Here is a 26976-nt window from a genome sequence, read left to right as displayed (position 1 = left end):
AAACCTGGGAGGCTGGGATGGGATCAGCACCCAGAAGCCAGCCCCCTCTGACAGCTTCCTTTTTGGCCAAGCCCTGCCTCTGTGCAACCCCGAGTGGGCAGCCAGAGGCTGCAGCTGGAGCCCAGAGCCCAAGATGGAGCCCCATTTGGGGCCTGAGGCTGCCGCCCTCCGCCACGGCTGGCCGGCCCTGCTGCTGTGGGTCTCAGTTCTGAGCTGTTCTTTCTCCTTGCCAGCTTCTTCCCCTCCTTCTCTGGTGCCCCAAGTCAGAACCAGCTACAATTTTGGAAGGACTTTCCTCGGTCTTGATAAATGCAATGCCTGCATCGGGACATCTATTTGCAAGAAGTTCTTTAAAGAAGAAATAAGGTCAGAATATCAATCAAATAACTCTGAGTCACTAAATTCTGTTCCCTTCTTGTGAAGATGTCCAGGAATTTGTTGAAAAGGAATCAGGATGTAATATATGGGTGGGAGCTGAAACAAATCCTTTTAATCAGAGCAGTAATGGTCTGAAGCTGGGGTGGGTAGGAGGATAAGATGTAAAGCCAAATTCCAGCCCTAAATGTTAAACCCAACATTTCCTTTTGAAGTGAAAGCTTCAAGTTTTCTTTCCTATGAACAGAGTAGCCTGGGATGGTTGAGTTTACCAAGTTCATTTCTCATGGTCGGCGAGATATAAAATTTGCAGAAAGCCTGCAATGTGATAGATATTTTAAACCATCGTGAGACTTAATGATGTGCACCCATTATTGAGGTGGAAAGCTGAGGCATAGCAAGATAAAGTGACTTCAGAGGGGGAAATGGATAACTCTGTGAGATGATGGGACCCGTTTCGCTATGTATATGCATCTTATAACATCATGTTGTATACTTGAAATCCACACAATAAAATTTATTTTTTAAAAAAGATTAAGTAACTTGCACAAGGTTACCACCTAATAAGCGGCAGATCTGGGATTCAAACCAGGACAGTTTGCTCCCAAGTTTCTGAGCCACCTTTCTGTTGTGAGAGATTGCCTTGATCAGAGGAAAACCGGAGTTTAGTAAATTGCATGCACATGGCTCTCAGCAAAGAATGGGGTCACGCTCTGGAATTCAAGGCTATCAACACACAGTTGATGAGCCTTTACCATGGCCAAAATCTAGCAGGGACTGCGGTGACAGCAACTACAACTCCGGTCATCACTTTCTAGGGAGTCAGGCCCGAGGGAGTCATGTTTAAAGTGATAGTATTAAGGCTTGGTCTGATGCAGGACAGTGTAAAGGACCTCCCGGAGCGCCATTAATTCCAAATGGGAACTGGGGAAGGGCTTCCCCACGAGGAGGTATTCTGAGCAAGGCCTTTTAAAGGATGAGCTGAAATGCCATGGGAGGTGAAGGGCTTTTAAGGTGGAAGTAACATCTTAAGCAAAGGTGTGGGAAGACGGAAAAGGTGTTTAGCAGCTAGAGCGTGGAATGTATGTGGCCGCATGACAGCGGAGGAGATTGCAGGGATATGTGAGGCAGGGGGTCTTTAATTGCCATGCCAAGGAATTGGGGCCTTAATCCTGTGGACCAGTGGTTTCCAGTCTTTTCAGTACCAAAGACCCTTTGTCACATGCCCTTTCTCCTCTATCTTCCTCAAAGGACCTGACTTATGCTTGTAAGATTTGGTGACCAAACAAAAGGCATTTAAATGATTTTATTTGCAATCTGTATTAATCAGACATTTTTGCCTACTCAACTAAATTACTAAATAGAAATAATAGAAAATACCAATCAAAAATCTTAAACGTCTTCTGTGAGGCATTTTATGGAGTTGCTGTGGACTTTTCCTATTCAGCCTTTCTAAAGGCACATTAAACCTTTCTAAAGGCATTTTTGAAAGACCACCCATTGAGGAATCTCTGTTGCAGGCCATGGTGAGAGTGTTAGGCTGGAGAGGGCCAACGTGAGACGTGTGATTTGGGAAGAGCTCGCGGAAAGTGTACAGGATGGACTGGTGGTGTTGGCAGGGGCAATGAGAGCAGTTCCCATAGTCCAGGACACGAGTCATGGGGAACAAAGTAGAATATGAAGGATACAAGTCAGTCCAGCTGTAGAGTCATTCTGTTGACCAACACCATGTGAGAGAAAGTCAATGTGGAGATGTTGAATGTGAATTCAGGGTTTTCCACCTGGGAAATGAGATGAACAGGACCAAGAACACAGGGGAAGGGATGCTGATTCCTTGGAGAGAGGAGCCAAGGAGAAGACAGATACATTTTAACATAGGAGGGAGAGAAATTTAAGGGTTCAACTGAGGAAGAGCTCTAGGATGACTGCATATTCACCAAAGGGCAATAAATGAAGTTGTTCTTTCCAGGCAGATGCTAGCCAAATTCAGAAAGCATTTCCCTAAATAGGTTTGTATTCCGTTAGAGTTCAGGATATTACTTCATTTCCCTTAGAATTCATTTTCCATGTGCCCGTGACAGGGAAGTGTGCTGATACAAGCAGGAAAACACCAGGCAGGGCAGATTGATGATCCTCAGCACAAAGAGGCAGAGAGAGGCAGTCAGTGGGTCTGGGAAGGTGGTCCTGTTTAGAGTTCTTTTCTCTACATTATAAATAACTTTTTTTCTTAAAGTTGTGCCTGTTTATTTTAGTATTTTCAGGGAAGATTAAAGAAAGCACAAAATAAAATCGCATATAATTCTTCCACCAAGAGATCACCCCTTCGTGAACATTTTCTTGCATATCCTTGCCACCCTTTTTCTAAGTGTGAATTAAGAAAATTTTTTACAAAAATGTGAATATGCTATGTAGACTTTTTGGAAACAATTATTTAACAATACATCAGGGACACCTTTCCATATTACTGAATGATCTTCTGCACAGTTTGATTTTTAACAGCTTCATGGTATTCAATCGCATTAATCAACCATAATTTATTTAACTAAGCATAACTTATTTAATTATTTAACCATAATTTATTAAAACCGCCATTGTGAGATGGGGGGGAGGTGGGGTTTGTTGTTGTTTTTAGTTTTTAAAGATGGGTTTTCACCATGATGGCCAGGCTGGTCTTGAACTTCTGGCTTCAGGTGGTCCACCCACCTCGGCCTCCCAGAGTGCTAGGATTACAGGCGTGAGCCACCGCACCCGGCCGAGACCAGAGGTTTTTAATTTCACTTTTTGGTATTATGAACAGTTCTATGTTAAACATTCCTGCAGCTATGTTTTGTGCACATCAGTGATAAATTCCTTATGACAAACTTCTAAAAGTGAAATTTCTGGGTCAAAAAGACAAAATGGAAGGAGATATATATATATATCTAAATAAAGACTTCTAATTGTAAAGCTCACTTCTTGCACACTTACAAATATTTAATACTTTTTTTTAGTTGTATTTCTTCTGAGTTGAACCTTTCTTCAGATTTCTTGACCATTTGTATTTCGTCTTTGCTAAATCATCTACGGATTCACATCCTTTGCCTCTCTTTCTAATGGTGTATTTGTTCATTGTGTTCTTCTTGATTTCCAAATGTTTTCCCACTTTAAAAGAGTGATTACCATGACACCTTAGGAGAAAGCCCATCCAAAACTGCCAGCTATTTGGTTCAAATGCTATAGCCAGATCCTAGTCCTCACTAAGGATTGGACAGTGCTTGCATCTGTTCAGCAGCAGATCATAGATGGGCTTCCCAGAATGGCTGGATATGTTGAAGACACATGACTAACAGATAAACGTCACCTTTCCTCTTTTCTCTTGTCTTTCCTTTGGCAAGAGTGCTAAGGATGAATCACATACTCGACCACTGACCTTTAAAATTATGAATGTTTACACTACCAATCTTCCCATGCATTCCATGTTGACTTTTAAATCCTGAATGAAAAAATTTAAGGGAAGCTAGGAAAATAAGTCAGCCTGATTGCCATACTCTTCTTACTGACAATATACCTATATATGAAACCCTGAGAAGTCACACCAATTGGTAAGATCTCCCATGATCTGGTTGGTCAGTATTTTGCATGCATGGTATGGAGGTCGGGAAGTAAATAGCGGCAGTACATCTGATCACAGTAATCCCTAGGAGTTCTAGGCTCTTACCAGGGCTAATGCTTTATCTCACCTTCCTTACTATACACACGTGGTCTTCTATACCACCTCCAATATCAAAGTCTTAAAAAAATGTTTAAACACTTCCAACTGAGCCGTGGAGGGCTCACAGTAAAATAACTAAATCATCAGGCCTGATTTGGCCATCCCTTCTCCATTGCCTCTTATCTGTCTCCTTGCCCTCAGAAGTTGATAATAGTTATTGTCTTAGCTCACTTCTTTACATCAACTCAGGAACCTTGAGAAATACAGGGCTCAAGAGCTTATGGCAAAAGTATTCATCTACATGTTCAGTCATCCTTATGTGAACCTATGCACCCATTCATCCACCATCCATCTACCCATTCATCCAGGTAGCCCTCCGTGCATTCTTCCACCCAACCATCACTCTGTGCATCCCACCATCCAGCCCTCCGTGCTCTGTCTACTCACATATCTATCTGTACATCTGAATACCCATCCATCCATCCATCCAACTGTAAAGTATTGAGCACTAACTTGGTACTCTGCTGAACACTGAGTTACAAATTTAAAAGAGGTCAAATCTTTGCTCTGAAGGAGTTTACTATTAGGAAGACCAATAAGTAAATCAATGGTTAAAACAGAGTATGGTAAATATTTTTAAATGTCTTACACAGGGTATCATGGGAGTGTATGGGAAGGTCCCACCTGGGGGTGAGGGAGTGAGTTCCAAAGAGGTGGTACCCATCTGGGTTTTAAAGGGCTACGTAGGGATTTTCCAGACAAGGAAGAGAAAGAAAGTATCTCAGACAAAGGTGTCAGCATATGACAGGTGGCTGGAACCTCGGAGGCCTGAAAGAATGTGGCTTATCCAAGGATAGTCAGTGGATAAGCCATATTTGGTGAGATCAAAGCAAACTTGTAAAAAGAGCAGAAGGCAATGCAGCAGGCCGAGCATTGTGGACTAAGCTCTAAGCACTAAGGAGCATGAACTGCAGCGTGAGAGCTTTGGAAAGACACTGAATGGTTTAAGGCTTCAGTGCAGAGCTAGCGGATGAAGAAGAGGGAAGAGAGGAGAAACAAATTTAGGAAGGCGTATCGATAGACTTTGTGTTTGACCAGACACAAGCATCAGAAGAATGCATGGGAAGAGGGCATTTTATTTGAATTCCAAAGCTGTCTCCCTCCCCTACACCCCCATCCCATGTTGAGGGATTTAGGGGGATTGAACCACATGGCCTTGATGCTTTCTCCCAGCTCTGAGAAACTATAATTTTGCTTGTCCGTCTTTCAACACAATGAGGAACTTGGCCAGCCTCACTCCAGTCAAGCCCATGATCTCAATTTAGGAGGAGGATTAGAATGCTGTCTCTGCTTTGTGGTTGTCCAAATTCCAGGATAGGAACATTTTAGTGAATCAAAACCACTGACATTTTCTCACTGCCATTCTTCTATTCAATAAAGTAGGCAGTCAGTGCTGTAAGAATATACATTTTTCCCATTCAGTGCAATAAATGTATTACCGTTTTGAATGAGGGGAGAAGTACAGCCTGTAATCCTGTTTATTTGTCTCAATTAGTCCTTATGGAAGAAGCCATCATGGAACCTGCCCAGGCACTCATTATTAGTCATCTGCCAAGGCAGTGCTGTCATCTCAGAAGAGCCCCCTTAGGAGGTGGGGACAGAAAAAAAAAGGACAATGAACTTGTCTCAAAGGGTAGGGAATCTCTTCCCACACCACCCCTACCAGCTGGGAGAACAGGAGCATTGAGTCCTGCTCCCCTTTACCACTAATTGCCTGTGAGTCTTCAGAAAAGTCATATGTATCTTCTGCATTTAATTTTCTCATTCTCAAAACAAGATGCAGAATGGAGCAGGGACAAAATAATCTTCAAGGATCCTGCCACCTATAACTCCTAATAACGTTACCAATCTGTTTCTATGAGCTAATTCATAAAATGGGTGATAGAAGAATAAGCAGCCACAAAGTGATCAAAGAAACAAAATTAAAATTACTGGGGCCAGGCACCATGGCTCATGCCTGTAATCCGAGCACTTTGGGAGGCCGAGGGGGGAAGATCACTTGAGGTCAGGAGTTCAAGACCAGCCTGGCCAACATGATGCAACCCTGTCTCTACTAAAAATACAAAAATTAGCCAGGCGTGGTGGCACTTGCCTGTAATCCCAGCTGAGGCAGGAGAATTACTTGAACCCAGGAGGTGGAGGTTGCGGTGAACCAAGATTGTGCCACTGCACTCCAGCCTGAGTGACATAGTGAGACTCAGTCTCAGAAAAAAAAAAAAAAAAAAATTAATGGGGTTCTTTGGTGTTGGGCATGGAGGTGCAGTGGTATCCCCACTGCAAGCTCTGGAGCCTTGAATGCCACTTCCTCCAATTTTTGGTCATGTGACCTTGGGCAAATGACATAATCACTCCGTGCCTCAGTTTCCTCATCTGTATATTAATAATAGTATCAACTTCATAGGTTTATTGAAAAGATTAAATGAATCAGTACATATGAAGTGTTTAAGTAAAGTGACTGGCACACTTAAGTGTTTCACAAATATTTGTTACTATTATCATTATCTGAAAGAGCCACCTAGTGATAACTTTCCTGCTCCCGTCCCTTTGGTGGTTAGGGGGTGGGGAGTGGGGGTGAGTTTGAAACTCCATGAGCAAGCAGGATACAGGCAGACAGGCCCGTCTCTGGGTCTTGGGCCCTTATCCACCTAGAGGGGAGGATCATTTCCCATAGTTGTCCCGAAACTTCTAGTAAAATGGACTCATTCCAAGTTTACACTGTTTCATCTTTTCAAATACATCGATGGCAGTGTTCTTGTACAGAATCCTTTGTGCCTACTTCCGTTGCAATTTGCATCGTCCTGCGTTGCAGAAGTTACTCACTGGCAGTTTCCACTGGAGCACCTTCCCAGATGTGAGAGGCTGGAGCTCTAGCGCATAACTCAAGGATTCAGGGGGCTGGGCTCTCCAGCTTCCTGGCTGAGTCCCTTGACCTCTTTGCCCTTGTAATTTTTGTGTGTGACTTTCTTTGCCATCAGAACAGTGGGAAAAGCTTGCAGTCTCTTAGGGTAAAGTTGTGTTGGGTAAGAGAAAAAAACAACTCAATCTAGGGTTTGGGTCTAGTCGAAATGTTAATTCTTCCAAAACTCATTATCCAAAACTCATTATCATGGGGTGGCCCAGTAATAAGAATTTAAATATTCTTATTTAAATTCAATATGTAACATGTCTTATGCTGCTTGATTTTCATTTGCAGTATGACCTTCAATTTTTAATAATAAGGAAGGTAAACTTTTTCCGAGTAATTTTTCATACGTAAATCAAGAAGAGATTTAACATTCTTCCCTAATGGAAATATCAGCACACAGCTGGAGAAATGACTATGGAGAAAACATAACTGTGGGGCCTAGGAAATTGGCAGATGATAATAGGTCAATGCTGGCCAGGCGTGGTGGCTCATGCCTGTAATCCCAGCACTTTGGGAGGCCGAGATAGGCGGATCACCTGAGGTCAGGAGTTTGAGAGCAGCCTGGCAAACATGGTGAAACCGCGTCTCTACTAAAAATACAAAAATTAGCCAGGCGTGGTAGTGCGTGCCTGTAATCCCAGCTACTCAGGAGGCTGAGGCAGGAGAATCGCTTGAATCCAAGAGATGGAGGTTGCAGTGAGCCAAGATTGAGCCATAGCACTCCAGCCTGGGCGACAGAGTGAGACTCCATCTCAAAAAAAAAAAAAAAAAGGCAAATACCTCTCCCCTAAGGAGGATTAAGGACTGACCAGGCCATCATGTAGAATCACACACCTCCTGGAACCCAGATAGCTTCCAATTTGGTGAGAATTTAGTAGTCACTCTTGCCTGAGACTTTGTTGGTGCTGACGATTTAAATTTTTAGACTGAAAACAAAATTAATGGGGCTGCTTGGGGTATGGTATGGAGGTACAGTGATCTCCTTAGTGTAGGTCCAAGAGCTTCTTCAATAACCTCTGTGGTTCCAAGACCCAGCCACTGGTCAGAGGGTGAGCAGTTTGGGGAACCAGTGTAGGGAAAGGGAAAGATGCTGGGGTTTGCTGACAGACAGCCCGCGGTCCGCACCTCTGACTGGCAACGCATTGTCTGACCTTGGCCAAGACACTTAAGCTCTATAAGCCTGGGTTTCTACCCCTGTACAGTGGAAATTGGGTATTAGGGGAATCTAAAATGGCAGTGTATATAAAGCTGCTATCTTTACAGGGAGGAAAAGTTCAGAGAGCCATAGCTAGTCTTTCTGTGCCAGTTGCATGAAGAGGATCGTGTCTGTGTGTGACTCATCGCTCCCTCGCCTTTTCTGCTATGATATATACACTGCCCTAAGTTTGAAGAAACAAAAATAGTCGTCTCACAAAAAGAATTTCGAACACCTCAGTCTAAGTAGGAGAAATGGATCAGTTGGGCTCTTGTCCCCTGTCTCCCTGTCCCTGGGCTCTGCGAGCCTCCTGCTCACAGGCCAGTCCTCAAAGAGCTATTCTTCCGGCAGGTCTGACAACCGGCTGGCTTCCCACCTTGGACTGCCTCCCGACTTCTTGCTTTCTTATCCTGCAAATTACTCAGATGATTCCAAAATCTGGCGCCCTGTGGAGATCCTTAGGCTGGTCAGCAAATATCAAAACGAGGTCTCAGACAGGAGGATCTGTGCATCTGCCTCAGCCCCAAAGACCTGTAGCATCGAGCGTGTCCTGCGGAAAACGGAGAGGTTCCAGAAATGGCTGCAGGCCAAGCGCCTCACGCCAGACCTGGTGCAGGTGAGTGTGAAGGCCGTGGGAAGGGGGAGTGAAGGGGAGGATAAGAGAGAGAGAGACGAGAGATTCATTCCCATCTCATAGCTCAGTTTGAGGAAAAGGAGAAGCTGTGGTCTGTCTAAAGTGTGACAAAACACTGTCATAAAACAGAGCGGCTTATGGTAAAACAGTAACTAAACAAGGTTTACTTGTAAGGTTCCATCCCATCGTCATCCCACATTCTCTCTGATGCGATCCTCAGTGACCATTTGAGAAACAGTTCCTAGCTGCGACCTCTGGCCTGAAGATCTGACAGGATGACCCTTGCCAGCCCATCCTTCTGGCAGGGCTTAACTCGCCTGTATCCCTGTCTGACAGCCCTTTGCCAGCCCCCAGGCTAGCCAAATGTCCTCTCTTAGAAGCTCCCGTATATATCCTGTTTCACAATAGAGAGAGACCGCTTTGAAAGCCTGGTTCCTCTTCTATCTCCCACTGTAAAGAATAACCAAACCTCAGTCATTACAGAAGCCAACCTAAATAATACGGCATCCTCTTCCCACCTGAGAGCCTCCCACCCACTCCCATGAGCATGCTGCCCTGGGAACTTCAGCACTTTGCTGGTGCTGTCATATTCGGCACTGGGTCCCTCCTACACTATCATCTCAACTACCATCCTTCTTCATTTAAGCCAGCACAGCCATGGTCCTCCACACACATCTAGCTGAGCCCGTTGGTGCAGAAGATGCCACCTGGGCAAAGATGAGAAAAGAGAGGCTCACCCCAACCTCCCTGCCATGACAAGGAGGGGGGAATTGGACCAGCCTTCTCATGGGGATGCTGAGGCTGCTTCTCACACTCCCGGGACCACTAGGTCCTTTACATGGGTACCTCAGGCTGCCTGAGTGAATTCTGAGCACTAACAAACCCTCTGTTGGTCTCTGCAAGATGAGAGACATGGAGTAAAGAAGAATCATTGGTCCCTGGATATTCCATCCATGTAACAAGACCATCGGAGGTTGTGTGGTGTGATGGTTAATTTTATGTGTCAACTTGATTGGGCCATGGGATGCCCAGCTAGCTGGTCAGACATTATTCTGACTGTTTCTGTGAAGATGTCTTTGGATGAGGTTAACATTGAGATCAGCAGACTGAGTAAAGCAGATTTCCCATTCTAATGTGTGCGGGTCTCAGCCAGTCGGCTGAAGGCCTGAATAGAATAAAAAGCTGACCTGCTCCCAAATAACAGGGAACGCCTCCTGCCTGACTGTCTGCATTTGAGCAGGGACATTGGCTTTTTTCCTGCCTTCAGACTCAAACTGAAACATCAGCTCTTCTTGGGTCTCACTGCCAGCCTTTAGACTAGAACTATGCATTGGCCCTCCTGAGTCTCCAGCTTGCCAACTGCAGCTCTTAGGATTGTCAGTCTTTATGGTCACATGAGCCAATTTCTTATAATAAATCTCTCTCCATCTATCTATCTATACATCCTACTAGTTCTGTTTATCTGGAGAACCCTGACTAATACATGTGGAAACTGCTTTGAAGTCAGGAGGAATCAGGTCGCTGGTAACAGGGCCATCCTAGAGCATTGAATACACCTGGGCTTTCCAATGTGGCGCTTTTGCAGTCTGCACTCTGTGAATTTCTTGGCATTGAGTGGGAAGGGAACAAACCAGAGGAAGTCAAGGTGTCCCAGGCTGGAGAGGTATTGGCAAGATCCAACATACGGGTCTTGGAGTTGGTGCAGGAGACATGAAGTGGAGGCTTATGTAGAAGAACCCCATGGTGGCTACTCAACACGGGACAGAAACAGAAGACAGAGGTCAGATACCAAAGCTCAAAGCATGGTCAATGTGCAGTCCCCTGTGCCTCTCTTTCTGCCCTGCACACAGACCCTTCATGCGTGAGCTTTGGTACCCACCATATGCCATTCACAGGCTGACCATAACTAGTACTGAGGCATGGAAAAGACCACTATAAGACGTCCTCCATTTTGCCTCAAATATGTGCTCAGGAACAAACAGAAGTCCCCCAGAAGAGCAAAACAGGGTAGACAAGGAATTGTTTCAGAACCCCTTGAAGACCCTGTCACCTCTTACTGCCTCCATCGTTGTCGAGTTCCATTCTGAAGAGCATAATTTCTCCAAGGCAAGCCTGCCTCCATCTGGGACCTGTACAGCATACCAAAGGAAGGTACTTTCTTTTCCTTTTCTTTTTTTTTTTTTTGAAATGGAGTCTCGCTCCATCCCCCAGGCTGGAGTGCAGTAGTGCAATCTCGACTCACTGCAACCTCCGCCTTCTGGGTTCAAGCAGTTCTCCTGCCTCAGCCTCCTGAGTAGCTGGGAATACAGGTGCATGCCACCACACTTGACTAATTTTTGTATTTTTTGTAAAGACAGGATTTCACCATGTTGGCCAGGCTGGTCACGAACTCCTGACCTCAAGTGATCCACCCATCTCAGCCTCCCAAAGTGCTGCGATTATAGATGTGAGCCACCATGCCCGGCCAGGAAGGAACTTTCTGGTGTGCAAGATACACTTGGGATTCTACTTAAGGTAGCTGGACTAACATTAGGCTTTGAATTAAGGAAAAGGTCCTCTTTCTCTCACCTTCCAGATACTTCCATAATAACAGTACAGTAGAGATTATCCCAAGGAGCCTAACAAGTCCAAAGTAACCTGCCAGGTACAACTTTTGCGGTCTGCACTCTGTGAGTACATCTTGTGTCACCTACCTTGATGAATGTAGACACTGGGGTAGAGGGAAAAGTTCCTCGGGGCCTGGAAACTCTGGTTGAGTTTTGTATCTGCCACTAAAAGCTATGGCAAAATGAGAAGAAGGAGCAGAGACCCAGTAAGAACACAGAGCTTCCATTCCTGTTAATCCATCCAATACGTTTCATCAACTGTGTACGACATCCTGGGTACTCAAAGACGAATCAGACGCAAGCTCCACCCCCAGAAGCATATGGCTCAGTGGTAGAGATAGGAAAGGGCACACATCATCACAAAGCCATGTAATTGTCATGCCGCCACTCTGTACTGAGACAAAGGACACACTACTGACTTGGGTCCTTCACTCCCTGACCAATTGACCTTGGATTTAAGTCCCAAATTTCCCCAATCTGCTCTGATGTGCCTCCTCCAAAAATGAAGTGGGAGAAGGGGTTCTGGATGATCTCAAAGGTCCTCTAAGCACTGATATTCTTTGACAATGTGACTCTGCTTCATTTATTTAGCAAATACTGATTGAATACCTACTAATCACCAGGAACTATGCTGGGTGCCTTGATTTTCTTATTTCACAAATGACGGAAAATAGTACCTGCTCTGTCTGATTCATTTATCCTAATGAGCTTACAGACAAGAATATGCTTTAGAAGCCCATCACTATGGAAATGCACAGCAGTATTCTTGTAATAAGTGAATCTCTTTCTTCAATTTGTTGTGCTAAAATTTCCTCTACCAATTTTGTCATCTTGCATTACATGCAGCTAAACACGCTTTTCTTCTTTCTGCTAAAACAGCATCTATTAACAACATGCTGGTAAGACACGGCCAAAACCAGTACAATTTTCACTTTACTTTGGCCCTCCCGTAACCCATCTTTTCATCTCCACCATAGATTTTTCTCTTTCTTATTGAAAAAAAAGAGAGAGAGAAATATTAGCAGTATTAGCAGCCATTGTATAAATTCTGCACAAACCCATTCTTCTTCTATCAGTTAAGCCCAAGGTCATTACTATCCTATTGTGGCCCCATCTTCTCTCTCTCTCCTTACCAAGAAGTCTAGAGACCCTTTGCCCTTATGATTCCACAGCGGACCCAAGGTGTGCTGCTGCAACACTCTTTCCCACTTTCTTTCTTTCTTTCTTTTTTCTTTTTTTTTTTTTTTTGAGATGGAATCACTCTCTGTTGCCAGGCTTGAGTGCATTGGCACGATCTCAGCTCACTGCAACTTCCGCCTCCCGGGTTCAAGCGATTCTCGTGTCTCAATCTCCCGAGCAGCTGGGATTACAGGCACGCGCCACCACACCCAGCTAATTTTTGTACTTTTAGTACAGACGGGGTTTCACCATGTTGACCAGGATGGTCTCGATCTCCTGACCTCATGAATCACCCACCTCGGCCTCCCAAAGTGCTGGGATTACAGGCGTGAGCCACCACACCAAAAAGCCGCATATTTTATGATTCAGTTTATTGCCAATGTCCAGAATAGGCAAATCCATAGACAGAGAGCAAATCAGCAGTTACCAAGGGCTGAGGGGAGGGGAGAATTGGGAATAACTGTTTAATGGGTTTCTTTCTGGAGTGATGAAATGATTCTGGAATTAGATAATGGTGATGGTTGCACAGTCTTCTGAATGTATTAAAAGCCACTGAATTATATAATTTTAAATGGTTTAAATGGTGAATTTTCTGTTATGTGAATTTTAACTCAATTCTAAAAGGGAAAAATAAGCCATAGAAACAAATTCACCTATGCTGTGACCCATTCACTTAGAGCCTTGTGATGGGCGGCTAATGTAATAATTTAATTTGTGCCAGGAAGTTAACAGCAAATGACATTTCACTGTTAGCCCTCTAAGAAGCCATTTGTATGTGAAGCCAATATCGCGATGCTTTCACTAGTTCATGCATGACTATCTCAGGCCTTCCTAATATATTCCTGCATTCTTCCACTACGAAACCCAGATGTGGCCCCAGAATTCTTCTCAGTAGTGTTCTAAGCTAGCAGCCTCTGTCTTTGATCTCAACTGGAATAAGGGATGAAATCTCTGAGTGACCATTCATCCCAGATTTGGCCAAACAGCTCTGTCCTGTTTTTCTGACGGTAACCTATCAGATATGAGTCCTAATTTCTTGTTTGGAAATTATGACCTTTCTGTATTTATATGGGAGTTTCAGGAGCCAGCTGGGGAGCTATGATAGGTTGCATGGTTGGGAGACTTGCCTCTTCCTTCAACTCACACCTAATGGCCCAGTGTCGGCTCAGCCTACCTGTCAGGCCAGCCCCCTGGGATTCTCTGTGTGTGTGACTTAAGTGGGTTTTCTCTGATTTCCTCAAGAACCATTTTCCAACTGGGATCTAAGCCGGAGCCTTCCATTGTGCGTATCTGCTTGTGTGTGTGTTGCTGTGTGTTTAGGGGAAGAAAAAGAGGCCACAAGGAGCTCACAGGCTCTGCTCAGAGAACTGACAAGACAGAGATGAGAGGAGAAAAAAAATCAAAGACATAAAAGTAAACGAAAGGGAGGAGGGATCTGGCCAGTTCAGGGGCCTCAGAACTTTGACTGTCAGCCCTGCTTATGAATAAATAAAGTCAACTTGGATGAAAAGCCCCAGTAGTAATCATCAGAGGCTGAGCCAGGGAGTCCCCGGCTCCCCTCCTGCCGGGCCAAATGCGGCTTTGTATTTAAGGACACTGAGTCTTGAGCCACAATGCGGTACAGCTGTAGCAGGGCTGCTAAGGACGACAGGACCAAGAATTAGAAAGAAGGTGAAACAATGAAGTGTGTGTGTGTGTAGCACTTAGGCTAATAACATCGTGACTTTTCTCCTCTAAAAGCATTGTTCTGAAGGGAACATCCCACAGCCTCAATTACTAGCCCACAAATAGAACCACAGCCAAGAACACCGCTCAGAGTTTATCGTGAGGTGCTTGTTCACAAAAACACAAAGAAGGCTTCCTCTGCTCTTATGCCAAGGGCAAAGAGGCAACCACTCTAGGCAGCACGTGGCTAATCAGGGGAAAACACATATCCTCCACCCTGTCCCACCATGTCCTGCTCCTGTCCCCTCAACTGCGATCCGATCTGACATTGTTCTCAACACATTACTCCCTCCAAATGGCAATACACTAGATGGCCGCAGAGCCTTTTCTCCCACTAGATGGCAGTACAGAGTGTTCTGCCAGCTTTGTTTAAACAAGGACGGTTGGCTATTTTACTTCCTATGTCTCCATTCTTTTTTAAAATAGATAGAATAAGGGAAATCAGCAAATCAACCAAAATGCATGTTCATTATATAATCTAAACGTGGGTTTAGATGTAACTAATAAACAAGTGAAATTCCCTTTTGTCTAAATGTGACTCCAAAACATGTAAGGGGTATTGATAGGACGTATGCTGGACACTAGGAGGGCATAAGGGTATCAAGACAAAGTCCTTATACTCTGGGAGATGACAGCCCAGGGAGGGAGCCAGACCCTACTTGATTTGTTCCAGTACAAGACACATTGTGATAAACTGTTTTAATGACGATGAAAATTTTATATTGGATTCACAGCTAGTTTTCAGACTATAAACATTTTAATTTGTCACAGGCTACTAGGTCAAGGATGCTTCAAAAAAGTTCCTTTTTTTTTTTTTTTTTTTAAGAACACGACTATATTGGTGCTGAAAAAGAAAAAATAGGCTGACTGGTGGCTGTATTATTTTCACACACATCTACCATTGGAGTCAAAGATGAAATGACTGTTAGTGGCAAAGGAAATGTAATCAACTAAGAATGCCTCCTCAGTACTGCACAGGGCAATATTCCCCGGACATCAGGGCACAACTTCTGGCTGAATGGTCTTGGAGAAACAGAGGCCCTTCAGAGGTACATTATCACTGTGAAATCATGAGACCCCGTACCTGTGTCCCTTGGGAGGTATTCAGAGAGCTGTGTTTGTCGCCCATGGGAGTTTTGGGAACCAACTGGAGAGATATTATGGAAAAGATACAAGTTCCCTCTCAGCCCATTTTCTCCTTCCATTCATGGAATTTGAAATGTTCAGAGCTGAAAGAACTAAGATTTTGAATCATCTAACTTATTTAAGATTACAACCATTAAGACTTTGCCATCTCAACATTTGTGGCAAAGGGGTTGTTTGGAATGGGTCAGAGACTAACCTACTCATTTCCAAACTTCCATTATGTCATAGAGTCATAAAAAAGAGACTAACAATCACCCAGTGTGCCCGCTCAAATGACCTTTCAATTATTCTTGATGGATCTCATGAAAGAAAATGAGACAGTAAAAAGCTTCCCCAGTCCTGACACAGATGAGTTGAGAAAGAAAAAGGAGGCAAGAGAAGACTAGGGGAAAGATAGACATGACACAAGTCACGAGTGGCTCCTTCCAGATGATGCTCAAATACAGAATACAGGCAGCCCCCAGCCAAAACATAACCGAAGCCTGAACAATCATCAGAACAGATCATACAAAGCAAGCTTTGCCTTTACAGGGCTTTAGGCTTTCCCTAAACTTAGATGTTACTAATCAAGCCCCTTTTTCAAAAAATCAAGGCATCCTTTGTTCTACACAATTCCTTTGATATCTCATTATCCCCATTCTGATGTACTCAGAAACAAATGCTTTAGCCATTAAGTGTGATTTGGCCCAGAGACCTCTGGATTGGCTGTTCCTCTGTGCATGTTCACATGCTGTGAAGTAAGCAAAGGTTAAACTATATAATATATAGTATATATCTATAAAGCAAGTCACTTGGAAGACATCAGTCAATTGATACAGTGATTGTGTTCTAACACAGTAGTGGCGGCCTAAAAAACAGCACATAATCACTATATCAATTGCTTGTGATATCGCGATTGTGTTCTGTTTATTAAGCCACAAAACCCCTCAATACATTTATTAAAGTAGAAATGTGAAATATCATTTTATCTAATCAAAAGAGAATAACATCAGGCATTAACAATAAAAAGGGAAAAAACCTGCCAAACTAGAAATGTAAAAACATTACCTTTTAAGCCACAGAGCAAATAATTGAAATTGTAATAATATCAGGATAATAACAATGATTAAAACTCTTTATTTCCCCAATCTATGATTTAGCCTTTGCCAAATCACTGCTCAGAGGAAAATTGAAAATCAACCCAGGATTCTGTTAGGCTGCTGTCGACACAAGTTTGATTATTAATGTGGAGAAATAATACAAAAAGATATTAAAAATGCGTATTAATTTGTTCCTAATTCAAGGGCACTTATGGCAGTAATAATTTTTATAATTGTGTCAGCTCTTCTCAGGATTATCAAGAGGTCTATGGAAGGCATGATTTGTAAACCTTTTGTGGGGGTTAAGCAGGGAATAAGTATATATTTATTCCTGGTTTATATATGAGAGCAAACCACAGAGCAATGTATCAATTTGTTAAAGATCGAAATCTATTTCTACTTACTGAATTACATGTATGTCATAGATTCTTGGGGTTGAAATAAATTTGAAAGCTCAGCAATTTGAACTCTAACATTTTTGCATCCTTTCTGTAAGGCAAAGGGTCAGCTATCCTATCATACAGCGACAGGAAACGCACTACCTTCAGAAACAGCTTATGCCTTCTTTGACAGAACAGATACTTGGAAAGTTCATCTCAAATCTGTCTTTGTGTAGCTCTCGCTTGTGTAAATTCTTTCTATGCCTTGGAGTCAGACAGATTATACATGACATATGCCCTCCCATATAAGCAGCCCTAAATCCTGGCTTCCCCTTTGTAAACATCCCCAATTCTCTTTCCCATCTTGGCATTCCCCTCATATTGAAGCTTCTTAAATGTTATGTCAACTAAAACCCCTTCTGTAGCTAGATTTTCATTTACAAGGACAGAACCTTTTGTTTATCCTGTTATATATGATCTTCTTATATTAAATCCATTATTCTAGCCTGTCAACTTGATTCTGATGCTTACCATACCCACTGTCACCCCGAGTACATATTATTCTCAGTTTTGATGAAAACAATTTTTAATCTATGTCCTCAATAAAAATTTAAACAGGGCCGGGCGTGGTGGCTCATGTCTGTAATCTCAGCTCTTTGGGAGGCCGAGGCAGGCGGATCACCTGAGGTCAGGAGTTTGAGACAAGTCTGGCCAACATGGAGAAACCCGTCTCTACTAAAAATACAAAAATTGCCAGGCGCGGTGGCTCACGCCTGTAATCCCAGCACTTTGGGAGGCCGAGGCAGGTGGATCACAAAGTCAGGAGATCGAGACCATCCTGGTCAACATGGTGAAACCCCGTCTCTACTAAAAATGCAAAAATTAGCTGGGCATGGTGGTGCGTGCCTGTAGTCCCAGCTACTCGGGAGGCTGAGGCAGGAGAATTGCTTGAACCCAGGAGACAGAGGTTGCGGTGAGCCGAGATCGCGCCATTGCACTCCAGCCTGGGTAACAAGAGCGAAACTCCGTCTCAAAAAAAAAAAGAAAATTAGTTGGGAGTGGTGGTGGGCACCTGTAATCCCCGCTACTCAGGCTGAGGCAGGAGAATCGCTTGAACCCAGGAGGTAGAGGTTGCAGTGAGCCGAGATCGTGCCATTGCACTCCAGCCTGGGCAACAAAAGTGAAACTCTGTCTCAAAAAAAAAAAAAAAAAAAAAAAAAAGTTAAATAGAACAGGGCCAAATAAAAAGCTTTCTTTCTCTATAGGGGTTAGTCTGTTAGTTGTTAGGTAGACTCAACTAACCAATTACTAATCATCTTAATTTTTCTATGCAGCCCAAATCTTGTTTCCCCTTTTCTTTTATAGAGTTCTCATGACAATCACTGTTGAATGCATCACTAAGGTTCATATATTCTAAGTCTATTGCATTTCTCTGATTAAAAATCAAGTAACCAGGTCAAAGAAAAGAAAAATTGTTAGTCTGGAATGATTTGATTACAAGAATCGTCAGTGACTCCTTAAGATCATCATTTCCCCTTCTGGAGGCTCACAAATTGTCCTATTAATAACCTGTTTTTGAATATTTCCTGTGATCCAGGATCAGCCCACTAATCACTAAGTTGTGAAATCTAGCCTCTTGCTTTTTTTTGAACATCAAAATGGATTTTCCTGCCTTTTCTATTCTCTGCATTCACTGCCCATGGTTCAGCAATATCATGTGCCAGGTCTCTGTGACTCTCCCAGGCTGGAAAACTCACTCAGAACAATGAAGGCTTCCTTTATGCATTCTGGCTTTTCATTCCTGTTTCCCACATTTTGCTTCGCCTTTGTCACATCAAAGCCCCAACACCTGAAAAAGAAAACAAGCAAACATTAGAAATGAAAATCGGGCCTTCATTTTCTTCTCCACCAAAATTCTCCTAATGGCCCTATTGTCTTTGCTTTCTTCGTGCTCTGTGCTTTGTAACATACAGCTATTTTTAAAGATTTTCAATTAAAGTATAAACTGCATACATAAGCACATAAATCTTAAGTGCATAGCTGGATAAATTTTCACTCATGTATTCACTCGTGACCACCACCCATACTGAGATACTGAACATTTCTGGCCCCTCAGAAGGCTCCTTCATGTGCCTCCCCAAAAAAGACCACATCCTAGGGTGACCAGCCATCCTAGTTTGCTTGGGACTATCCTGATTTTCACACTGAAACCACTCAGTCTCAGGACAACCTAAACAGTTGGTTACTGTGCCCCTTCCCAAAGGTAGCCGCTAGTTTAACCTAAATCACCATGGATTCGTTTTATCTGTTTTTGAACTCTATTTAAATGGAATCATACAATATGTACACAACACATCGTGCTATTTATGTTGTTGCATGAATCAGTGGGTGGTTTTCTTTTTCATTGCAGTATAATATTCCACCATGTGCTGGTTTCACACTGTGTACAGTCTACTGTTGAACATTTGGGCTGTATTTAGTTTGCACTGTTGTGAATTAAAGTTGCTACAGACATTATTGTACTTATCTATTTGTGAACATAAGCACACAGAAGTAGAATTGTTGGGTCATAGCATGTACATATGGACAGATTTAGTTGATACTGCTAAGCAGTTTTCCAAAGCAGTTGTGATTTCCTCCTATTAGCATTGGGAGAAAGCGTTCCAATGTTCCATATCTTCATCAACACTTTCATTGTTAGTTTTTAATTTTAGTTATTTTGGTGGGAGTCTGGCAGTATATCATTGTATGTTTTGAATTTGCGTTTTTCTGATAACTAATGATGTAGAATCCTTTTTCATTTATGTACTGGCTTCTTTGATCTCATCTTTGGTAAAGCACTAGGTTTCATTTGTTCATTTTTATTGGATTGTCTTTCTTATTAATTAGTACAAGTTATATTTATATTGTGGATACAAGCTCTTTGTCAGCTATGTATTGCAAATATCTTCATCCAGTTATGGCTTGCCTTTTCACCCTCTCAATGGTATTTTTTTTTTTTTTTTTTGAGACAAGGTGTCTCTGTCATCAGGCTGGAGTGCAGTGGCATGATCATAGCTCACTATAACCTCAAACTCCTGGGGTCAAGTGATCCTCCTGCCTCGGCCTCCCAAGTAGCTGGGACTGCAGGTACACACCACTATGCTCAGCCAATTTTATTTTTTTGTAGAGACAGGGTCTCATCGTGTTGTCTGGGCTGCCATAATTGTTTCTTTTGATGAATTGGAATTCTTAATTTTAATGAAGTCTAGTTTTTTAATATTTTATTTTATGGTTAGCACTTTTAGTGCCTGTTTATCCCCTGGTTTTGAAGATATTCTTTTGTTTACTTCTAGAAGCTTCAACATTTTATCTCTCCTATAGAGGTCTATAATACATCCCAAATTATTTTTTATGAACAATGTACAGTAGGGGTGAAGGGTTTTTTCCCCATACGAATATCCAATTGACCAAGCATCATATCTTAGAAAAACCATTCTTTCCTCACTGAATTTCAGTAGAGTGTTTGTGAGAAATCACATGACCATATATGAGTGAATCTGTTTCTGAAAACTCTGCTGTATTCCATTGGTGTATTATCTAGCTCTGTGTCAATATGAAAGTGTATTAATTACTGTAGACATATACTAAGCCTTGATATCCTGTAGTGTAAGGCTCTCTGATTTATCCTTCTTCAGTATTGCATTGGGATTCTAGCATTTCCAAATAAATCTTAGTACCATGATAGAGCCAACTCTACACAGTTTCACTGGAGACCTTCTGATTTTAGAGTCCCTGAAATTTTTGTCTTTCCCCAAGTGAGAAGTTTTTACTGACTTATCTTAGGCATTAACCAGAAGAAAACCCCTGTATTAGTCCATCTTGCATTGCTACAAAGAATTACCTGAGGCTGAATAATTTATAAAGAAAAGAGGTTTATTTTTGGTTTACAGTTCTGCAGGCTGTACAAGAAGCATGGTGCCAGCATCTGCTTCTGGTGAGGCTTCAGGAAGCTTCCACTCATGGTGGAAGGGGAAGCAGTAGCAGGGATCACACGGTGAGAGAGGGAGCAAGAGAAAGGGAGGGAGGAGGTGCCAGGCTCTTTTTAATAACCAGCTCTCATTGGAACTAATAGAGTGAGAACTCACTCACCACTGAGGGAGAGCATTATTAATCTATTAATGAGGGATCCGCCTCCATGGCCCAAACACCTCCCACTAGGCCCTGCCTCCAACAGGGGGAATCACATTTCTTTTTTGTTCTTTTTCTTTCCTTTTTTTTTTTTTTTTTTTTTTTTTTTTTTGAGATAGAGTCTTGCTCTGTCACCCAGGATGAAGTGCAGTGGCACAGTCATGGCTCACTGAAGCCTCAACCTGCTAGGCTCAAGCCATCCTCCCACCTCAGCCTCCCAAGTAGCTGGGACTACAGGTGTGCATCACCATGCCTGGCTAATTTTTGTATTTTTTGTAGAGACAGGGTCTTGCCATGTTGCCCAGGCTCATCTCAAACTCTTGAGCTCAAGCAATCCTCTCACCTGGGCCTCCCAAAATGCCGGGATTACAGGCATGAACCACTGCACCTGGCAGGGATCACATTTCCACATGAGATTTGGAGGGACAGATATCTAAACCATACCAGTCCCGCAGTTCATATTCCTTGGAATATGACTCCTGATTCCAGAAATGTCTACCCAATTTGAGCACGGAGGGATGGTGGCACAGTGATCCATCAGCATTCTTCAGAGATTGATCTCTCCATAGTTATCTTGGAGAAGAGACAATTGCGGTATTTTGATCAAGGGCAGGAGACAAAGTTGATGGGGAGCCTCTTGCTCAGGGGGACAAAGGGTGATTTCTCCAGGGGGGTTACCTAGTAAGCTGGCCCAAATCCTTCTGAGGATTGTGCTTCAAAGACAAGGTAAGACACCAAAAGGAAAGGCAAGGGGCAAATCCCAATTTCCCTTCCATCATTGTATCTCTAGGATCAAAACCATCTCCCCACCAATAACATTCGGGGAAGGCTGATTCTGCATCTAGGGCCCCAACACGTGCTAACTGTGGTGGAGACTTTTGGCACACCGTCATGTTTTTAGATTCAGCAGGTCGTCATTTATCTGTGGCACTTTCCAATTCTAGGGACAAGACAGTGGACACTATATATGCCTGGGTGGGGGAAGGGACTCTAGAATATAAATAACTCTTTAATTAACCAAAAAATATAACTACCTTCTAGCATCTTGAGATTGATGCTTTCTTTTCATCCTAAAACTATAGTCTTTCCCTCACGGTTCTGGATCTAAAGAACACTATATGGCCAGGAGGGCTGCAGTAACCTGTGGAAACTCATGAGGCTCACCTCATTCTTGACGTTCATTGTTCTTGAATCCATCTGACCTCTCTGGCCTACCTGATATCCTGTCCATGGCCCAGTGGTGAAAAATGTATGCCCCTCCCCCCGCTTTTTGCTGTCTGTTTTACCTTAACACTTCCATCTCTCATAGCTCAGGGGGCCATCAGATTGTCTAAGCATATTTTCCTGTGAGAGGTCCCTACAACAGACCTCCTTCCCTCTGCATAGACCTCCTGGCTATGCACAGAGAACTCTTCCCCCACTGCACCCTCAGAATCAGCCCATTCATTGTGAGGTGGAAAAGCACCGCTTCAGCCTGCTTCAGAGAGCAATGTGACCCATCTCCTTGCTTCTCACCTTTCCTTTCTCAAAACACATGCTTAACCTGGCCACCCGGTACCCTCCTAAAAAATGGACCTTTCCCTTTCCAGTTCAAAAACTTTCTTTGCTTCAATTTTTACTTTTATTTGTTATTAATAAACTGATATATACTCATTGTAAAAATATATCAAGTATGTATACACATGTGTGTATGTATATATACATGTATATGTGTGTGTGTGTGTGTGTGTGTGTGTGTGTGTGTGTATGTGTGTATATATATTTAAACACAAAAAAATAGGGGGTAAAATCCCATTTCACTCAGCACTGGGTTGCCACAGAGGCAACCACTGTTAACACAGTGGTGTATATTCTTCTAGTCTTTTTCTAGTCATGTTTAACATAGTTAAAAATAAGTTGTATATAAGGCTGGGTGTGGTGGCTCACGCCTGTAATCCCAGCACTTTGGGAGGCTATGGCAGGCAGATCACGAGGCCTGACCAACATGATGAAACCCCGTCTCTACTAAAAATACAAAAAATCGCTGGACGTGGTGGCGCACACCTGTAATCCCAGCTACTCAGGAGGCTGAGGCAGGAGAATCACTTGAACCCGGGAGGCGGAGGTTGCAGTGAGCTGAGATCACGCCACTGCACTCCAGCCTGGGGGACAGACCAGAGTGAGACTCCATCAAAAAGAAAGAAAGAAAGAAAGAAGTTGTATATGTAATATTGCATATTCCTCTATGGCTTAATATTATATCTCATAATTTCCTCCATATCAAAACTGTTCACAAGCATCATTTCCTCCCATGTACGGACCATAATTTTATTCACTATTGTTAACTGTTTAAATTTTTATTATTATAAATAATGCTTTGATGAACATCTTTTTGCAAAGTCTTTGTCTGAATTTCATGTTAGGTCTTTGAGACAAATTTCCTTTTAAAAACTATCACATACCTGCTACTTTCTTTTTTTTTCTTTTTGAGACAGAGTCTCGCTCTGTCACCAGGCACCAGGCTGGAGTGCAGTGGCGCCATCTCAGCTCACTGCAACCTCCGCCTCCTGGAGTCAAGCAATTCTCCTGCCTCAGCCTCCTGAGTAGCTGGGACTACAGGCGCACGCCAGCACACCCAGCTAATTTTTGTATTTTTAGTAGAGACGGGTTTTCACCGTGTTGGCCAGGATGGTCTCAATCTCTTGACTTCATGATCCACTCACCTTGGCCTCCCAAAGTGCTGGGATTACAGGCATGAGCCACCGCACCTGGCCCACCTGCTACCTTCTATGGAACAGGCATGCTTCACATACATTTGTCACAGTTAATCTTCAAACCCTCTAAGATATTCTTGTTCCCATTTAACAGTTGGGGAATCTGAGGCTTAGAGAGATTTATATACCTTGCCCGAGGTCACCCAGCTAGTAAATTTTGGAAGAGATTTGGAGAGATTTGAACACAGGTTTGTCTCCTGACTGTAAAAGTCACACTCTTAAATACTATGCTTTATGGCTTCCCTGCTTCCCTGCAGTGGAACCACTGGGTCAAGGGGTATGAATGTTTTTACATCTTTGAATACCTATTGCCAAACTGAATTTAACTCCCTCTAAACAGTTTCGGGGGTGGGGTTCCCATGGCATCTTCATGAACGATAATATTTGCCTACAACATTATGCACATTATCTGTAGAATAAAGTGAAAATTCCCACATCCGGTATTCAGGAGCCCCACAGTTTTCTCTCAACCTACTTTTCCAATCTTCTCCCCTGATGAATGAACTCATGTTTGTATCCCATAAACATGGGCAGACATGGCCTTTAACTTCGCTCCTTGCCTTCGTTCAAGTCTGATCCTTCCTATGAAATGCATTGATATTAGATCTCTAGCTGCCAAAATCCTACTCATTCTTCAAGGCCATGCTCATATCACCTCTTCTGCGAAGCCTACCTGGATTTCCCTACTGCGTTCTCTTCTGTATTCCCATGGGACCTTGTTTACATCTCTTATAGCATTTGTCATATTCTGCCCTGTACTGAACTTTGTGGTATATATGTCACTCTGCTTCACAAGGGGACCAGTTCCTAGTAGCTCCTAGTTTATATGAGGCCCAATACCTTATACCAGGTAGAGCACTGATAAACTTTTGTTGAATAAGCGACTCCCAACACCTCAGACGGGAGCTGTTGCAAGTTTCCTAACCCACATGCCTGGTTGCAGCAGTATATTTGGGTTGAGGGGTGAGTCCCCAAATTCTTTTTGTGTCTTCTTGCAATGCAGTCCCAAAGGACCACTGAGCCTAGTGACAGACCTGGGTTAGAATTGTCAGTACTTCCTTCAGAGCTCAGGCCTTTCCGGACTTTGCAGCCTCTCTCTGTAGCACCTCTGTGGCCACTTTCTCACATCCAGCCTCTAGGAAGCTGCCTGCTTTTCTTTCTCCCCGGATCTTCCTTCCACCACAGAAAGAACCTGGTAGACAGTACATCAAGCCACCCAGGGTGCAGAGGAATGGGGGCAGTGAAGAGGGGAAATAGGGATTGGGATGGGAGGGAGAAAGGAAGTTCAGGCCGGGCACAGTGGCTCACACCTGTTATCCCAGCACTTTGGGAGGCCAAGGCAGGAGGATCGCTTAAACTCAGGAGTTCAAGACTAGCCTGGGCAACATAGCAATATTCTGTCTCTACAAAAAATAAAAAATGTAGCTGGGTGTGGTAGTGTATGCCTCTAGTCCCAGCTATCTAGAGAAGGCTGAGGCAGAGCATCACCTGAGCCCAGGAGATTGAGGCTGCAGGGAGCCACGTTCATACCGCTGTGCTCCAGCCTGCGTGACAGGATGATGAGAACATGTCTCAAAAAAAAAAAAAAAAAAAAAAAGATGTTCAGTGCACCGGGAGCTTCTCTCAGGTACCCAGAGAATGCATCAGCAGCTCCCATGAGCTCTGTCTACAGTATGTCCATCTGCTGGAGAGCTCCTTACACAAAACCCTGGCCCAGAAGCTGCCTACCAGCCTTTCCTCAGGACAGTAAACCTCCATGCCCCGAACAGACTCAGGGAAGGTAGGCTGCAGTGAGATAGCTCAGCCTAGTTGAAGAGAAAGTCACCCCGGGATATGCAAAGAAAGCCAAAGGTGAGGTGACAGCTTTGTCATGTGTCAACTTGTCCAGGCTGAACTACGTTTCCCAGAATTCCCTTCCCTACATGCTTTCAATGAGGGGGGCCACAGAAGATTCTGTCGGGCGTCTGGGAGGGTGGAAGTGAAATGGCGGTCCTTTGGGAACTCACACACATTGTCACTTACCTGGCGGCTCACCTTGCTGGTATAAAGCAAGGCCAGGGATGCAGTTGCTCCACCTTTCCCCGTCTCCTTCTTTAGTTTCTCTGACTCCTGAGCCAGGTTTAGCTCCACGCTGCAGGACTCTGGCCTCTGCAGGCGGCCACACCATCAAGTCAAGGCAGCAAGAACCGACGCGGTTTCAGTCAATCCTCACTGGCTCCGACATGCGCTTACGGGTTCAACCTTGTCCTTGGTCTTCCTATACTTTGCATCTGTCTTCCCTTCCCAACTCTCCGCCCAGTGGACTTCAAGCTCCAACATCAGATGGGAGCAACGGGCCTGCAGAGACTGCTTAGCCAGCTCCCACGACTGTGCAAAGTCCAAACCCTGCAAAACAAAAACCATCTCCTGGTGATTCTGCCTCTGACTGAACCCTGACTCATACAGGTGGTACAATCTCAACAGAAGGGCTGGTGGGAGCTCTCAGGCGGGTGTGAGGGTTTTCCTGACAATCAGAATTCTGTCCGAGCCTCCTGGGCCACAGGACCTTGGCACAGCAGAAGCCACTGAGCTTCTATGGATATCTCTGCAAGCGTGGATGCAGCAATGACTTGTCAGAAGCACTTGGTTTCCTGTCTTTTGATTTAAGAAAGAAGAAGAAAAAAGAAAACCAACAGCCCATATAAAAAGAAATGGCCCAGTGGAGAATTATGACGTGCTTTAGCACACCTGAATCAAAATGACAGACCATGAAATAATGAGTTTTACTCTGCATCAGCAGCCCTGCTCGCCCCAACTATTAGCTGAATTGCCTGCCAGAATGATTATTTCATCTGCCACAGTGAGAATCTTTGAGCAATCCACAAACGCTTCGGTGGCAAGGTTCCAGGGGCCCTGGAGTGGAGGGAGATGGTGGACAAAGTGGGAGGTGAGAAGAAATAGTCTTGAATAGGAAGGGAAAGTTAGCTACCGCCTCCACCGGAGGGGTCATCCAAGGTGTGCGCCATCCAGTGGAAGAGGACGCCACCATCACCACCAAATGAGCCTGCGGCTGCCAAAGGTTTGACAGCAAGAGGCACA

General features: G+C 43.7%; 1 protein-coding gene across 3 annotated transcripts in view; it reads left to right on the top strand.

The window, feature by feature from the left end:
- The window catches only part of DIPK2B (divergent protein kinase domain 2B), a 52089-nt gene continuing 25113 nt past the window's right edge, over positions 1-26976 (top strand). For all 3 annotated transcript variants that reach the window (XR_012515566.1, XR_005581216.2, XM_003939491.4), the window contains exons 1-2: positions 1-366; positions 8578-8842. Coding sequence is in view for 1 of the 3 variants with exons in the window: in XM_003939491.4 (XP_003939540.2) it covers positions 134-366; positions 8578-8842 (498 nt within the window). In the remaining 2 variants the exon portion in view is untranslated. The remainder of the gene's footprint in view (positions 367-8577; positions 8843-26976) is intronic.

This window comes from Saimiri boliviensis, chromosome X (assembly GCF_048565385.1).
Source record: "Saimiri boliviensis isolate mSaiBol1 chromosome X, mSaiBol1.pri, whole genome shotgun sequence".
Taxonomy (NCBI): Eukaryota; Metazoa; Chordata; class Mammalia; order Primates; family Cebidae; genus Saimiri; species Saimiri boliviensis.
The sequence above is the reverse complement of the archived record's forward strand: the minus strand, read 5'-3'. Positions and strand labels throughout refer to the sequence as shown.